Source organism: Pygoscelis adeliae, unplaced genomic scaffold (genome assembly GCF_000699105.1).
Source record: "Pygoscelis adeliae isolate BGI_AS28 unplaced genomic scaffold, ASM69910v1 Scaffold628, whole genome shotgun sequence".
NCBI lineage: Eukaryota > Metazoa > Chordata > Aves > Sphenisciformes > Spheniscidae > Pygoscelis > Pygoscelis adeliae.
In genome coordinates, this window is record NW_008825408.1 from 196573 (window position 1) to 213212 (window position 16640).

Here is a 16640-nt window from a genome sequence, read left to right on the forward strand (position 1 = left end):
GCCAGCAGCATGGTGCTTTTGCATCCTCAAGCTCTTGTAGCTGGTTTCTTCCTTGGAGGACCAGCCCAGCTCTTGCAAACAGAGATAGTAAAGAGTAGAACTGCAGCTGTCCTTTTTGTGTTGCCTGTTAACAGCCTGCATCTTGCTAGGAAGTGACCTTTTACGATAATTAATTGAAGGCCCCTGGATTGAACAATTAATATCGCATAAGAATTAATTTAATCATTCATGGGTTTAAAACAGTCATTAGAATTGATGTTAAATATTTAATAGCAGTATGTGGTTAATGTATTTAAGAATTTTCCAGTAATTCGATAAAGCTTGTGGCACTGCATGTACTTTTGCTTATCTACTGCCTGCAAGTATCCAACATCTATGAATATCTAGTTATTTACATGGACAAATATAAAATAGACATTTAATGTAGAAGTGCTTTTTGAAAAATTAACTCTGCCTGCATCAATCTGTGCATAAGAATTGTAAGCTTGCCTGAATGTAGCACAGGCCTTTGGAACTTGAGAATTCAACCCAGAAGATGCATTGATTGTGACTATTGAAAGCTGACCTGGCCTTTGCATATGACGCAGGAACTCAACCTCCTTTTACATAGGAGCGGGGTGGGTGTCCTTCCCTAGCCTAAAACACGTTGAGTACGGAGTGTTCTTACTTACCATGTGGGTAAATAATTGATAGATACATTTTTAGATATAATAAAAATATCCTCAAGAACATTTGTAAGACTCATCCAATTTTCCATCACGATGTGCTAGATGAGATGTGAGCGCTGCTGGGGGCAGGACACAATCATCTGGATGACAGACTAGGTATCTAGAAGGAGCAAAAAACCTCCTGAGTGTAAGTAGTTTTTGCCCCATGAGAATATCTTCCCAAATCCTAGAAGACATGAAGTTATCTTAAAACCTGATAAACTATAGAGCAAAAGTGCAGCAAAACACTCCGTATAGCTTGCATTTCAAGAAATAACGGTATAAATGCACATGGCACTGGTGTCCTGCTTAGCCCTCTTGCAGCTGTCAGAAGACCCTTCTGGCTTCTTTGTTCTAGCTAGAGAAAATCCTACTCCAGCAGGCAGGGTCAGGTTCATTAAATGGGGAAATACATGTCCTTACCTGTTAAAATTAGATTATATTTCTGCCCCGTTCTGCTTCTGTGTCTTCCATACATTTCTGGTCCCTTTCTCAAGCCACCTTTCCTCATGGTTATTTCCCCATCTCCTGCACGGGTGCAACTTGTTCTCGTATCTCCCCTGAGTAGGGAGGGGGAGAAGGATGGAGCAGTGTGTGAGAGAAGAAAGCTGGGCCGTGTCTGAAAGCCAGCATCTGATCTGTGAGGGTGGGTTTTCATCTCTGGTCATGCATGGGCTGCTGCCTTGGCATGGTGCCATGGGAAATCTCAGCCCAGACTAGGTGCTCTAATTTTTCGAGAGATAATGAAGTTTTCGGGCCCACTTTCAGAGTCTCGAATGCTGCTATGCTCTTAGGAGAGTCTGACCCATGATTTCTGAGGTAATGCGGGATTCAGGCTTCCTGCCTATTCTTAAATGAAGCAGGTGGGTCTGTTCTTGTACGCGCAGTCTCTTCTAAGCCCTACTGATTTTGGCACTTCCTGCCTCTTCCTTCATCATACTTAGCCATTTCATTTTTAACTCCCAACTTCTGTGCTTCCTTATATATTTCTCCTGCCCCAGAAAGATCACATGCTTCCAATTGATTTAACTTCCAGTGATCCCAAGCAATAAGCAAAGCACTATAGTGCTCATGGATCCAGTTTTGTTTGCATTTCTATTAAATGTAATCGTAATTCTTAATTTCCTGATACCTCATTGTTGGATCACTGCAGCATCCTCTTACTTTTACCCGCAACCTGAAATTGAATGTAAATTAAAAAGAAAGCAAGCTTTTATCATCTGGAAATTCACTTTAAATGAAGCAGGTTGAAAAAATGTTATTTGATTACTTTGGCATTCATTGAGTCAATAAGCTCTAAGTTATTTATTGTGGTAGGTATAGATTTATTTTCCTCGTATGCTCAAGATCGTTTCTGGCAACATAAAAGTCCATTATAATCCATAAGTGAGTCATTCTGTCAGTATTTTAAAAGCAGCTCTGACTTGTAGCAGACACTGTGCAAACTGGGATGAGAAAGGTATGCTGTATCTTTGTGGAAAAGATTTGGCAGTCTTAGTTTATATCAGCCACTGTAAATACTGCCCTATACCTCATGTCAGAGAGTTTACAAATCTGGAAGAGAGCAGGTTTGTTCAGTATGATTCTCAGAAAAGATGACCTAAGTGCCACTGAATCAACCAGTTATGTCTGTCCTCTTATCTTTGACTGATAATCTTTCTGAGAATGCTTTATCCTCCCTTCGCTGCATATATTTTATTCTTCCACTTCCTTGAGTCTGTGGCGTTGCTCTTATCACAGTAAAACTCTGATAGACCACAGTGCACCATAGTTCTGTCTTGGATGTCTTTTGCTCTGTAAAATCCCTGTCTACCAGAGCTGTGTTATTGGTTTTTTTTATTGCGGCTTTTGTTGGGTTTCTTTTTTTTTTTTCCCCAGAAGAAGGTAAATTTGTTGCTTGGCTCTGGATTGTGAGTTGGTGCAACAAGGAAAGAAATAACTTTTCTGATACAATGTTATACCAGCAAAAAGAACCTAAGCTAGCCTATGCTTGGTCTGTCAGCAGGTCAGAGAGAAAGGAGCAAGACAACATCTCCTCCAGGAGAACAAGAAGGAACCCTAAATGCTATCTGGAATGTGTGTGCGCGCGCACAGGCATGCAGGAAAAAAATGCTACAGCTTTGTTGTAGGTACATAAGCAGCCTTCGAACTACTTAAAAGCTGGCAAAACATTTTATACGCATTATAGGAATGGGTGTCATTCGATGCCAGATCAATTTGTTCTGTTGACCCTTCTTTGCCACTAATATTTGAAGAAATCTATTTCTGCAAAATGTGTAAGGCAAAATTCTGTTAATATCTGCACATTCACTACTATTTTGAAAGCACCAAAGGCTGACTTGGAAAGGTTTCATTCCTGATGCACATTAGTTCTCTTTTTAGGAGCTCAAATTCCACCGATGCATCTGGAAGGCTTGTACGTTCCTCTGCATAGACTGACTCTAATGCTGAGATTATGGTGCTTTCCATGGCATTGATGAGGAGCTTCATCTGCTAAAAAGCCAGGCGACTGCCTTATCTGCCCCCCACTCCCCAGCAAGCCCTGATAATATCCACACCGATTTTGTGTTTAGAGTGCTGCACTGTGGATGCTAGCATCTTTATGCTGCCATTAATGTGCCCGTGGGTTGGGGCTATCAAACCCTGCTGCTAGGATTTCCACAACACAGATGGTACGGTTCTAGCAGAAGCAGTGGCACCGAGTGCACAGACCCGGGCAGGCTGTGAGTCCAAGGCAGCTGGGTAAAACTCTTGCTTGAAGAGCTTGGTTAGCAGGATATCATTGCCACCTCTTTTCATGGAATGAAGTCATAGCCATCCAAGGTTACATGTGCACTCGTTTGAGCATGCCATCTTGTGCTGTTGTTGAATCCTGTGGTTTATTCTGGTCGAAGATGATGTTGGCTGCCATCCACCAGTGTTCAACTGAGTGAACTGACTCTATGGCAGTGCTGAAATGACATTTTATGAAGAGATTTTTTTTCTTCTCTTTGGTAACAACATATTAAAAAATTATTTGCTATACCAGGCTCTCAAGGCTAGGCAGCATCAAAATGCTTTTAAGCAGGCCACAGCTTGACCATCTTAATTGTTCACAGAGATGTATCATCTGTAATAGTGCAGTGGCAGGCAGCACAGTTGGCTGCGATTGCTGGGAGGTGATGCTGCCCTCCTTGTTGTAGAGATGTATGCTATACGTCTAGATTCTTGCTGTTTTTTTTTCTGGTTACCTGCCTGCTTCTGCACTTAGAAACAACAGAGGTCAGCAGCTACCTATAGCATCTCTAGAGCAGGCCAGTTTGGGAATAGTAAGGAAGAGGTCAATGATTATTTTACCCTTCTCAAGGGGAGGTGACACTAAAGATCCTGCTGAGGTCATTGAAAAGCTGTGCTCTAGTAAGAGTAAAACTACTGGCCACAGTGCGAACAGTAAGCCTTATAACAGTCCTCAAAAAATGTTCGGTGTAAGTGTAATTCAAAACAGGACACATGAATGACTCTTTTAATTAAGCTAGGCAGAGGAAAAACTATTCTTGTCTGTACAAGTGAAACCGTTGTATGAGCTGTTTTGTGGTAGTTTGCTGACGGGCTGGGAAAGCGAATTCCTTGGCCTCTCTGCTCCTGGATGACCGGCAGCTCCTGTTCCCCTTTGTTTAGGATAAATCCCATCTGGGAGACTTGTTTTCTTGTGGCTTTGTGGTACTCACTGCTTGGGCTGGCTGAAGGCATGATAGGTCTGCTCGAAGGAATGCAGATTCAAGGTCCTGCTCTAAAATGTCTGCCTGCATTTTTAGGATAAAGCTGCTACTTCAGGACTGGATATGTCTAAGGAAAAGTACTCAGCAAATGGAAGTTAAAAATAAAAATACTGGCTATATTAGAAGATTATACAGTAACAACGTTTGACTTACTGCTGAACTCTAGAGGAGAGCAGATCTGTGGTTTTGCTGCTGATCTTCTAAATGTACTTCGTTAGTTGTTGTCCTAGAGTATGTGCTGTGTTCTGAAAGGTGTTGACAAGGAAATAAAACTTTGGCTTTTAAATAAGCCCCAAACCTAAAGCTCTTCCTGAAATGCTGAACACTGCTAATATTGACATGTGTGTCTGTAAGCAGTGATCAAAAAAAGTAAATGCTTGGTTAATCACTTTAGGTTTCATAATTTGTTTAGTGCTCTTCATGAATGCTGCTTTTTTTTTTTCTGGTGGGGATTTTTTTTTAAGGACTCTGAAACTTTATTAGTCATCCTTTAATGTCATAGCAATAACAGAAAATTAATTTGAATTTTGATACCACAGTGGAATATAACCCTTTTAAAAATTAGATTAAAGATTTTAAACTGATAGAAAAATTATTGCTCAACTTTATACACAAGCCATAAATGTGTCCTTGAGCAATGAGGCTTGTACTGAAAGTCCAAGATTGAAAATCAGAAGAAAAAAAGACACTAAATCTTTTATCTCAGCTGCTGTAGAACATTATATTCCTCTTTGCTATTATGCATATATGTAATGTTAGGTGATCCACTATAGTCCAAAATTGTGTCTCATGAGGAGTATATAAAACTTTTGTTGGTTCTTGTGTATAAATCTCTTAGCCAAATTGTGACTCAGCAGCCCAGAAATTTGTAAGATGAGACAGCTGTGTTAGGTATTAGTGCAGTGATAGAAATGTTACAGTTTTTCCATTGTGGATAAAATTAAGTGGCACTCTGCCCGATTCTTTTTACTATGGTTATTAACGAGTTGCACAAGGTTGTAATAACTCAGTGGATACTCTTGGTGATTTGACGGTGATCCAAGCCCTGCTTAAATTCTCAGCTCTCAGTCTGATTTCGTTTAGCCATAGTAAAGGTGGCCAGAAGGGCCATTTCACTTAGTGAAATAAAATACTCCTAAATTTCAGCATAAGCTGAATGCTAAACTAGAGTAAAATGTGGTGAAAAAGAGGGAGTAATAAGTGTCGTGTTTAACCTCAGTCAGCAACTGAGTACCACACAGCCGCTCGCTCGCTCCCCTTCCACCCCGGTGGGATGGGCGAGAGAATTGGAAGAGTAGAAGTGAGGAAAAACTTGTGGGTTGAGATAAAAACGGTTTAATAATTGAAAGAGAATAATAATAACAACAATATAATAATAATAATACACAAAGCAAGTGATGCACAGTGCAATTACTCACCACCCACCGACCGATGCCCAGCCAGTCCCCAAGCAGCGGCCCCCCCGGGCCAGCTTTCCCCCAGTTTATGTACTGAGCATGACGTCCCATGGTATGGAATGTCCCTTTGGCCAGCTTGGGTCAGCTGTCCTGGCTGTGCCCCCTCCCAGCTCCTTGTGCACCTCCAGCCTTCTCAGTCGGTAGAGCATGGGAAGCTGAAAAGTCCTTGACTAGTGCAAGCACGACTTAGCGACAACTAAAACATCGGTGTGTTATCAACATTGTTCTCATCCTAAATCCAAACCACAGCACTGTACCAGCTACTAGGAAGGAAATTAACTCTGTCCCTGCTGAAACCAGGACAGTGAGCAAGAAGAGTATTCTAGTGTCGTACTCCAGTGCTTGTCCTTGTCTCTGTCAGCTCCTTTTAGCTCGCTTCCCTCCCATGCTTTCTCATCTCCTTTTGTGCAGAGGTCTTCACTCTTATCCGTGGAGTTCCAAAACTGAACTGGAAATGGTGGTACTTGTTATGAAACCTTCTTGGTCATCCTGCGTACTGAAAATGTGACTTCGTTCTAAAAAGCTATGCAATGTTTGTTTTGTATTTTAGAAGCTTATTACTCTAAAATACCACATGTTTAATTTTGGGAAGTACATTGAGTACTGGAAGAATGTACATTTTTATGTACATTTTATGGAATCTGAGATTTGTGTGCACTGTGTTGAGGGTCTTAGCCAGGGGAAAAGGAGATTTATTAAACCTAGAAAAAGAACTGACTAGAAAAAAGAACTGACCAGGACCTTCCCAGCTCTGTTTGTATTCTATAAACAGTACTTTATCAGCACCAAATACAGTGTAATTTCCTGAGCTCGGTTTACTTTTATAAACTTGTTTAGATGCTGTCTGTCTTCGCTCAGTATGGGATATAACGGGAGGATTAAATAATTTATCAGCATGACTGTAAGCAGTGGACGGCAGTAAACAATAATGTTCTGACGGGGATAGTACATCCCAGCCACTCTGAGAGTTGTAAACAGAAATGAAACAAAATGGCACGCAGGCAATCAAACTAGACTGCATTAAAAACTTGGAATATTCTGCTTTTCTACAGTGTCCCCACTGATCCAGGCTTGACAGGGTGAAGTGGGGAGGAGGAGTTCCTCCTTGAATAGTTGCATAATTGAGACACAGAACGAGCATATGTTTGTTAACTGTGGGAACTTTAGATGTGCTTTATAAAATGTGTTAACGACAAGAATGTTGTAGCTTCCAAGGCACCAGGCTGCTGGCGTCGCTTAGTCCTTAATTGGAGGTTTATACGAAACCTCATTTTTTGAGTACTAAAACTTATGAATACAAAATAATGTGATAACTGAGACGCACACTGTTGGTATTAAAGAGCACACGGAGTAACTAGTCTGACTTGTCTGTATCATCTATTCCAGTGTTAATAGATGTTGTTGCATGTTTTTAGAATTACAACTTTCCACTTTCTATCTGTCTGGAGTTCTTGGTGTTTTCAATTCAAGTTTGTACAGGCTTATGTTTGTTCCCAAAGGTGATCTGGAAGGGATTTTTTCTTAACAAATTGAGGTTACGCATGTTATTTTTATGAAGCAGAAAAACAACTTGAAAAGGCTAAAAAGAAGTTCTGTTTTCATTAACCTTCAAAATATCAAGACTGTCAGCCCAGGTCTTCTGCGATTATGCTGAAGGACTGAGATATATACTGTTAGCTCCTGAATCTTAAATGAAGCAGCATATGTGTTGAATCTCTAATAAATTCATCTTTTATCCAAAATGTTAGGCACTGAAGTGAAGTGGGTGTTAGTAAAAACAAACAAAAGCAGAGTTTTGAGACTTTGGCTTAAAAACCCTTACTCCTGTTATTACATCTCTTTCTGTTTGCTGCTGCAGCTTGCCTCCCCAGTTGATCTCTGGTTGTTGTGTGCCCTGGTTAGCCAAGACCCAACTTCTCAATGTGAGAAAACTTGCAGGGTAGGAAGCTGGTGTCTAAAGGCAGCTGCTCTTCTCTCCACCCTGCCCTGCTTGGCTATTTGTCTTAGGCGTGGAAATAATAGTCTCTAATCTGCTCTTGAAACTTTGTGGAGTTTTTGTGCTGTTCGTAAGGAACTTGGTAGCAGTAAGATGGGTAAGTAGCTGGCTCAGGGATATCACTGTCAGTTTGAGGACTCTTGTCTATGGGAGGTGGTAATGTCTCTCCTCCAAGGACAGGCCTTGTATCTGTGAGGCTTGTTTTTAGCACTTGGTGCTTTTCTCCTTGTGGCGGTTTGAAACTGAGTAGTGTTGTGGCAACCATCAGACCATTTGCTGTCAAGAAAACAAGGGCTAGTAACAGTCTGAGCTGGTTTCCGAGGTCAGGCTTTCTGTTTTCCCTTAAAGAGCCACTCATTCCCTCCATGAAGATTACAGTGGTTTGTGCAGAGGCTGTCAGTCTGGGAGTTTTATCTTTGGGAAAAGGTGCAGGACAGGTAAGCTCCATTTCCTCTGTAGTTTTTCTGATCTGCATACTGGTTTTGGAAATTTATAGTATCTTCTGATATTTCTTCCCCAGTTGCTTTGGGATGTTACATGTGCATTCATTTGTGAATAATGACATGGGTTTAACTAGCAGGTAGTCTGAGTGCAATAATGTTGTGCCACTGCAGAGTTTTTCTGGATCTTTAATAGTAATCCAGGCTGCAACTGCCTGAATGTTGGCTTCCCTTGCATCTTACTGTTTACCTGAGATAGGAACCTTTTGGTGGAAGGAGGTGCTGAGGAGGTTGCTATCCCATGTGTTAGTGGCTTGAGATTTTCAGGAGTGATACACAGAAGCTATTGTTTGACTTACACAGTAATAGGAAATTGTCTTCTTTTTAACGTGAGCTATTTATTGCAGCAAATTAAAGCTCAGTGCAGAGTTCTGTCAACTTCTTGCTCTTTTTCCTCAGCCTTCTCCCCATGTCCCTCTCCGATGCTCCTGCCCTCCCTGCCTCTTGTTTCCGTACCCTTTCTTCTGGTTGTCTCCCCTTCTCTTCTCTTTGGCACATGTGTTTTACTTCTGTTTTCTTGGCCAGCGTGGTTGCGTGTTCCTCTTTCTCCTCCCCTTTTCGCCTGAAAAACACTTGGGCCTCTGTCAAAGCTGATCATTAGGCAATCCGTGGATTTTTGTTCTCGTAAAAAAACAAGCCTGAGATGATAGCCCTGTGGTCAGGGTGCTGTAAACACTGGCTGGTGGATCCTGGCAGGCTTCTGATGCATCTGGGTACATCTTCGTCTTGCCAGCACGGCTGGCTCAGATGCATTGTCCAAGTGGTGGCTTGTCACACTTGCTGCCATGGACCGGAGAAGCAGCATTTGTCATGTCTCAGATGGTAGTCTGCTGGTGCTCGACTCTATGGACTTCAGTTTTTCTCACTTGTTAAGTTCTGTAAACAGGAAAAAGTTTTTATTTGTTATTCCTGTAGACAGGAGAGGAGTAACCCTTTTATACTCCATGGAAACTGCATGTATTCAGCATTATACCACTTTAATGTGTGGTTCTTTCTAAATCAACCTGGTAAAAAAATATAATTGAATTTGTTCCATCCACATACTTGGTCAGAGCTTCTTGTTTAATGACTGAAACAAACATACATGTGTTACTTTTTTTCTCTAACTCCTCCTGTAGGAGTCAGAAGGGAATGACCTACCTTTGAAGCTCTACTAGATAGTAGAAATGCCACTTAAACTCGAGCTATGGCTGTGACTGTGCAAAGCACCACACGTGTGCGAGAGCCTAGAGTCCAGGGGCCCTGAAGTACTGAGGTGTATCTGAGGAACTGCATTGCTTTGTAAACCTTTTAAGTCTGAGAAGAAAGGAGCAACCTAGTTGTAGCTCTGATGCACCATTATTTCCCAGCTATGAAGAGAGGGTTAAACTGTGATTTGCTTTTTTTTTCCTTGGGGTAGTCCATATCTGTGCCTATTTTTCTTTTTCCTGCCCACCTTTTTTTCCCCCATAGAATTGAAATGGCAACAGAGCCCCGCTGTGGTACATGTGTATAGGGACTAAACCCTTGGGAAGCCAAGGTACTCACCAGGACCGGTTATTGCTTTTTTAAGTACTAGTTTGGTGGTGATTTTTTTAGGACAAAGACATTTTTTTACAGGACTGTTTTTTGCAATTTTAGCTAAAAGCAAGAACTAACCCATTCTGACTCTGTGAGTCTTGTTAGTGAGGGCAGGGGGAGGGATTTGTTGGATCCTCTGGGCTATCTCCCTCCTGGAAATGTGTGCCTGGCTGGTAGCTAGAGATGAGGCTGGTAGCCAGGACAGAAAGCTCTTGCTTGTTCTCTGCCTGTGTGTGAAGGATTTGTTTATTGCCTGCTGCGCTTATGCATCAACACTGCTGTAAACTTCACTTTTTAAAGTGTTTTTTACACACCATCTTCTAGAAATGCTGGTTCTGAAGTTTTTCTTGGAGTTGCAGGTGGTGTGCATGCTTCCAAGGTGCTTTGAGGGTTGTATGTAGTAGTTTTTTGCCTCCATCATACCGAGTATGACCTTGGCGTGATAACATGGATATTGATAAGTAATAACTTGGCTGTCTTACCAACTTGCAGTTTAGCTTTAACATGAATTTGTTGTCAACTTTAATGCAGAGAGATTTGCTTACTGTTGTAGAATTTACTTGTTACTATTTGCATCCTTAGGATGCTGTGAGAGCTCTTAAGTTTTTTACCAGTGTGTATATCTAGCTAAGAAAGTACTCTTCGCTTAACGCTAGTTTACATGCACACAGATAGTTTTTCATGCTGTTCATTACTGGTGTGGTGCTTTCACCACTGGGTTAACAGTGTTCTGGAAAGGAGGCAGAAGCAGAAACATGAAGCAACTTTTGCTGCTTGACTTGCACAATTTAGCCTAGAATCAGATGCTGCTCTTAACTGGACTCTGGTTTCTGGGACATTCTGTGTGTAATCCTGACAACGCGTGTGCTAGGAAATAAGTGTTTAACTGCTCTTGTTAAGTGTTGATAAGTATTTTGTCTACTTGTGTTAATAAATACATGCTTGCTTAATAATTCCAGAGTTTATAGTGATCTTAATCTTCTGAATGTCTTATAAACTGGACAGTGCAGAGTAAGCCCCAAAATAAATTCAATGTTGTATTTATAAAGAAAAAATTCTTTTACATTTTCAAGCTCACAATCTATAAGGCATTTTAAATACATGAGAAGTATGCTTGTGGTTTGTTTTTTCTAAGCTTTCTTTTTCCATTCCTGTTCTTTGCTGCCATTTGTGTTACATGCAGGCAACTGGAGTTATTTCGGATGGGGAGAGCAGCTGAGTATGTAACAGTTTGATTTCTTGCAAGTTTTCTCATCCTATAGTGATGCAGCATGCTCCAGTACGAGGAAAGTGGAAATATTCATGCATATAGAAAATCTGTTCCATTGTATTTTCTTTTACTTTCACTGAATCTTCGTATTTGCGTGGTTGGATGGCTGTTCATTTTTTCACTGTTTAGCTTTGTTTTGGCCATGTTTTAAATGAGTTGCTTGTGCCTTCTGCTGGAATTTGAGGATAAGATGGCAGAATTGGACTATTATTCTTTTCCTGTACAGTTGATTCTGGTTTTTTGCTTGTATACATCTTTTGTGTTGGTCTTAATACCCATGTAAGCCCAACTCAATGTTTGGACTTGCTGAAAAACACAAGGGAGTCTGTAACGATTGCTTTACTAAGATGCAAAGATATGCTGGAAGCGATCACAGAAATTCTAAATACTACAAAGAGGAGCAAATCTGAAAGCAGAAATGGCTGGTGCACACCAGTGTGACAGAAGGGTTGTAGGTACTGTAGCGTATTCAAGCTCAGTGGGACAGTATCATGGTGAAAGTGGTAGGGCTTTGCTTTAACTAGTACTTACCAGCCTTGGAAGGATAAAACTCAGATACTGCAGCTGTCTGTGATCTGTAGAGCTAATGGCTGCACCTGGTGTGATAAGTTATCACTGGTGTGATAACTTTTGCAGAGGCCACAAGGTTTTTGTTAACTTTTCCAGAAAATGTGCATGAAGCATCTTCACTTTCTGGAAGTCCTACAGGTTCCAGCAGGCAAGGCTTCTGCTCAAGATACAGTGCATGGCTTCTACTGCCCATAGGATCTGCAAAGATAGATCCATCAGCCTTAAAACGAAGGTGTCTGTTCCCTGTGTCAAAGCCAAGAGCAAAGGTGTTGCTGAGGGGAGCATGCAAAGAAGGATCACTGTGACCGCTGCCAGCAGGGAGGAGATTCTGCCTGATGATTTTCCATTTCTGACATAATGGAATTTGGAGAGGACACTCTTACTGCAGCCAAGTAACTTAAGTCTAATGTCCAGCTAATGTTACAGTGCATTTCACACATGGACCTGTTCTGCGTTTTAGAAGTCTTCCACCAGTGACTTCCCAGTTTCTCCTCCCACAACATGTTTTGTCCTCCTTGTTCTCCTGTCTTTGATCAAACCATAAGTTCTTTGGGCAGCAACAGTATTGACCAACTTCATGCTGGGAGCGTTAGATGTCTCAATTGTTTGGGGTTATTTTCAGAGGTGCGATAGGACAGCTGAGAATTAACTAAACTTTTGTATACTACTGAAACAAAGATTAGTGTCCTAAATAGATTTCTTTTATTCCCAATTTTGTGTGTTTGGGAGGGAAATAGGGTGCTTAGGCATTGGTCAGTCAGAGATTTAAGAGGGCTGTGCAGAAGGTATTTCTTCTGTTTATCTGGAGCGTTGATGTGTGGTGTTTTTGTTTTAAAAGGTACTGGTATTAATGGAGTGAGCTCCCGCCCTCTAACTTCATCCTTCCTATGCTGTCCTCTTTGAGATCATGTTAGCATCCTTACAGGCAGGCTTGGGCCAGTGTTGATGATGTTTCCAAGTGAATTCCATTAGCGTGACGATGTAATGAAAAAATATGCTGCTGATTGTAAACTTACAACAGCAACTGAGAAGGAAGCAGCAGAAACAGCATGTTGGTAGCTGGGAGACATTTTCCTGGTGAGAGCTTCTTGCAAGAGGAGTGCTGTAACCCAAAGCCTTGCTAGATGGGCAGAGATGCTTTAGGAAAGGGACATCTTGTGCTGCTGACCTGATTTCATTTTGGGAAAGGGGAAGACTTAAAGTAGGGTAGGTGTTCAAGGCAGTCTTTGCACTTCAGACTGTCAGTCCAGTTCTTGACTGTTGAGTGTTTCAGCAGCAGAAAGTTATTTTCAAGTGGGAAAAACAAGGTTATGAAAGCTCTCAAACTGGAGACTGAATATTGCTAACTTTCTTTCTTAAAATTATGAAAATTTATAATGTATTTTTAAGTGGTGAGGGCAATAGGATGCAAAGTTGCACTTAAATCATTGCTCAAAAGCTTTTGAGTTTTTAGCATTGAGAGCTATAGAAGAGCCTCAAAAAATGCCCTCATGTCCTTTTGAGATTTTTTTTTTCTTCTTGTTACTTCAGTAGTCCTCTTTAAGCTTCTCTGCATTTTAATTATAAGATTTCAGAAAGTGTACGTGATTGTCAGAAGTGACCGATGGTTCAACAGGCGATGGAGTATTGGGGTCTGAGACTTAGGAAAAGAAGTTATTGGCAGCTATCGTGAAAAGCAGTTTAAATGGATGAAGGGTGGGGAAGGTGGTTGCAAAGGCCCTGGTGTGGAGCTGGCAGAGATCTCTTCTGGACTTGGACTAGAAGTCATTCCTTCACTTAGTACACTTTCTTCTCTTCTACTTTTAAAAAAATAGACAAAAGCTGTGAAAAGCTTGGTGGCTTATTTTGGAGAAGTAGCGGGGATTTTGGGATACAGAACCTTACATGAATCTCCTTCTTCCCGAGTGCCTGAGTGTGCTGCACTTACTGCTTTTGTCCAAGTTTTTGCTCAAGTTTCTAGAGCATAATAAGCTCCCAGTGGCTGATGACACATCACTGCTAGAAAAGCAGGAGGCAATTTCAGCTGAATGCAGCCTTTTGAGAGGAGCTCCTGCTGTGCATTGGGACCTTAAAACAACAAAACACTTCTGAAAGTGCATTCATCCAGCCACCTGTAATAATTTTGCTGTTAGCTTTCCTTTCTGTCCTGAAGCTTGAGGTAACAAAAGTTGACAGAGGTTAAATATGACTAGTAGAGCTGGCATGGCAGGACTGTGCAAAATGGTTTTGAGGTCAGGATATTAAAAGCTGTATGTGTTCTTCCCTGCAGCAGTGGTGTAATAACTTCTAGAGGCAGGAATTTTTTTCTCCATTCTTTGTAAAATCCTACTGTGTGATGTGGCTGTCCAATGGGTTTTCTTCTTATGCTGCCTATATGCATGAATATTCAATTATTAAACATGAACAGCATGCTTCTGCCCTGCCCCTTCAGCCTTACCCCCCCACTCTCTGAACAGTGGGTCCAGCAACAAAGAAACAGTTTTCATCCCTTGAGAGCTCTTTGGTACATGTGACATTTCTCCAACTGGGTTAAAACAATTACTGACTTATGTTTATTGTTACATATCTTGTTATTAATTAACCGATCTTCAGAGACTGAGGCTAAGCTACAACTTTCCTTATGGAAGACTTGATGTGTTTGAAGAAGATAGTGCTTGAATTTATCATGTGTGTTGTGAGGGATATTTTACTGAAACATGGGCTGTAATGCCTGACTCCTCCTTTTGAAGGGATGCTGCATCCCCAAAGCTGCTTCTGCAAGTTCTTGTCAGTCTCTTGCTTAAATAAAATTTAAGTGTCAAGTATGTTGATGAATGGGATCATCACCATGTGCAGGCATTTCACAGTATACTTTCTTGCAAAGGTAATGTGTGCTGCAAGCCACATATGGGCTAGGTTTTGGTGCTTTCAATCAGTCTGAGCAATGTCTTCATCTGTGAACACTTCTGCTAAATGAAGTGAGATTGCTCATAGGGTGGGTGCACATCAGCATGAATAAGAGTTTCTGGAGTTGGCCCATATTTATGAGTCAGTTGAGGATTTCTGCCTGGTATTAACATCTATGGATGCTGTAGGTGCATGGCGCATACATCAGAGAATCAATGCGTTCCTGCCTCATTGATGTTTGCGGTAGCTGGAGCCTTGCATCCTTTAAACATGTCATTGGGGAGGCATTTTGTGTCATGACCTCTAAGAGACTTCCTCATGCTAAACACCAGTAAGAACTGGGAGAAATTCTGGTGCCACCTTTTATAAACATATATGCTGTAAATGTTTGATTAACATTTAAGCTAATCAGCTATTTTTAGATGTTGCTTAGAGATTCTGTGGTTCACATGGGAAATCTTCGTTTGATAGTGCAGAGGTGAGATGCAATGACTAGTTAACAAGTCCAGATAGTGCTTCTGCAATAGTCCGTTCAGGGAATTCGGAAATCTCTGAGCCCATCGGCTGGGCAGAGTCGCTGACCCGGAGAACCTGTGTCCTGCTGCCTGCTAACCAATCGTGTAAGTCTTTGCCCACCCTGATACTAAGTTTAGCCCAGTTTAATAAGTTACTGGATTCACTACTGTTTTGACCCAGATAATTGTACTACTGATTTGTGTTGGTGGTTATACTGTTGTGGTGAGATAAATTGTTTACCCCTAAAGCTGTTGGTCTGGTGTCTTTTACCAGATCCCAAACCTGTAACTCAGTTGGGCTGCCTTAAGCCCCTACTTATAATGATTATACAGGCACAGCTAGAAGAACTTTGCATCATATCAGAGTTCTGTAGGCTTTACCTTAAATAAGAGTTACCTCTGATGGGAAGAAGAAATTAGTCAAGCAGCAAAGTGAGGCATTAGGAAGCTCTTTGAAACAGTGTTTCTGTCCCAATAAAAGTAATTGTTGTGCATTAGACGGTAATGGCTCAAGTGTTCAGAAATGACATTGCTCAGCTGAGTAATAGCTCATTACCCTTCTGAAGATGGTGTGTGATCTACAAATAGATCGGCCCTTTCTCCACAGACTGGGAGTTTGGTGCTTTGGCACTTCAAATCATTTTTGTGTAGTACATCCTGAGTGTTTCTCCTAAGCACTGAACTGTAATAAAATTGATGGACATTGTGCTTTTAATAAAGCTGAATAAAGCAGCATACGATTTCTATTAATTTCTATTCAATTGACTGGAGACTGACAAGAACTATGCAGCATTTAAACTACTAAAAAGCAGGAGGCTTAGCTCCATTTTCAGTGTGGACAATCAAATTGAATTGACTACTTAAGAGAGTAGAGCCAGGCTTTTTCAAGTGGTTTGTATTTTGCAGACATGTTTTCTGCTGGAGTTGTTTCCTACTCTTCCATCCTCTTTAGGGAACTGATATAATCATACTCAGTTGGGAAGGAACGGGAAAGATCACCAAGAGCAAACTTTACCTTGGATTAAAAAAATGGAAATGAAGGTGTGGGAAGCGCCAGTGGAAGAAAAAGGTGTTCCCTGATACTGTATTCCATCTCCTTGGAATTTCAGCAATTAAATTCAGGTTTTTTTAAGGATCTGGCATAAAAACAGCACTTTCACTTTATTGTTCAGCCTCATGGTGAATGGCTGTGTAGGGCACACACCGTTGAATAACTTACCAGAGGGGACTTTAATTTGATTGTCCTTTTTAGACAGGCTTTTGGTGGCGGAGAGAGTGAATAATGGCTGATCCTTATTTTTTGTTTCAAGCATGTTAGTGGTGCACTCCACTGTTGTATGGTGTGTGTATTTCACTTTAAGCTTGCAAAGATAACCTTCCATTCTCCACAGCCAAACACAGCCACACGTCAGTATTGTACT

The 16640-nt window shown here is 41.2% G+C and overlaps 1 protein-coding gene across 1 annotated transcript in view; it reads left to right on the forward strand.

Moving 5' to 3' along the window:
• Window positions 1-16640, forward strand: part of UNC13B (unc-13 homolog B (C. elegans)) — a 238762-nt gene that overhangs the window by 67990 nt on the left and 154132 nt on the right. The window contains exon 8 of the mRNA XM_009330423.1: window positions 11162-11197. Coding sequence (XP_009328698.1) covers window positions 11162-11197 — 36 coding nt within the window. The remainder of the gene's footprint in view (window positions 1-11161; window positions 11198-16640) is intronic.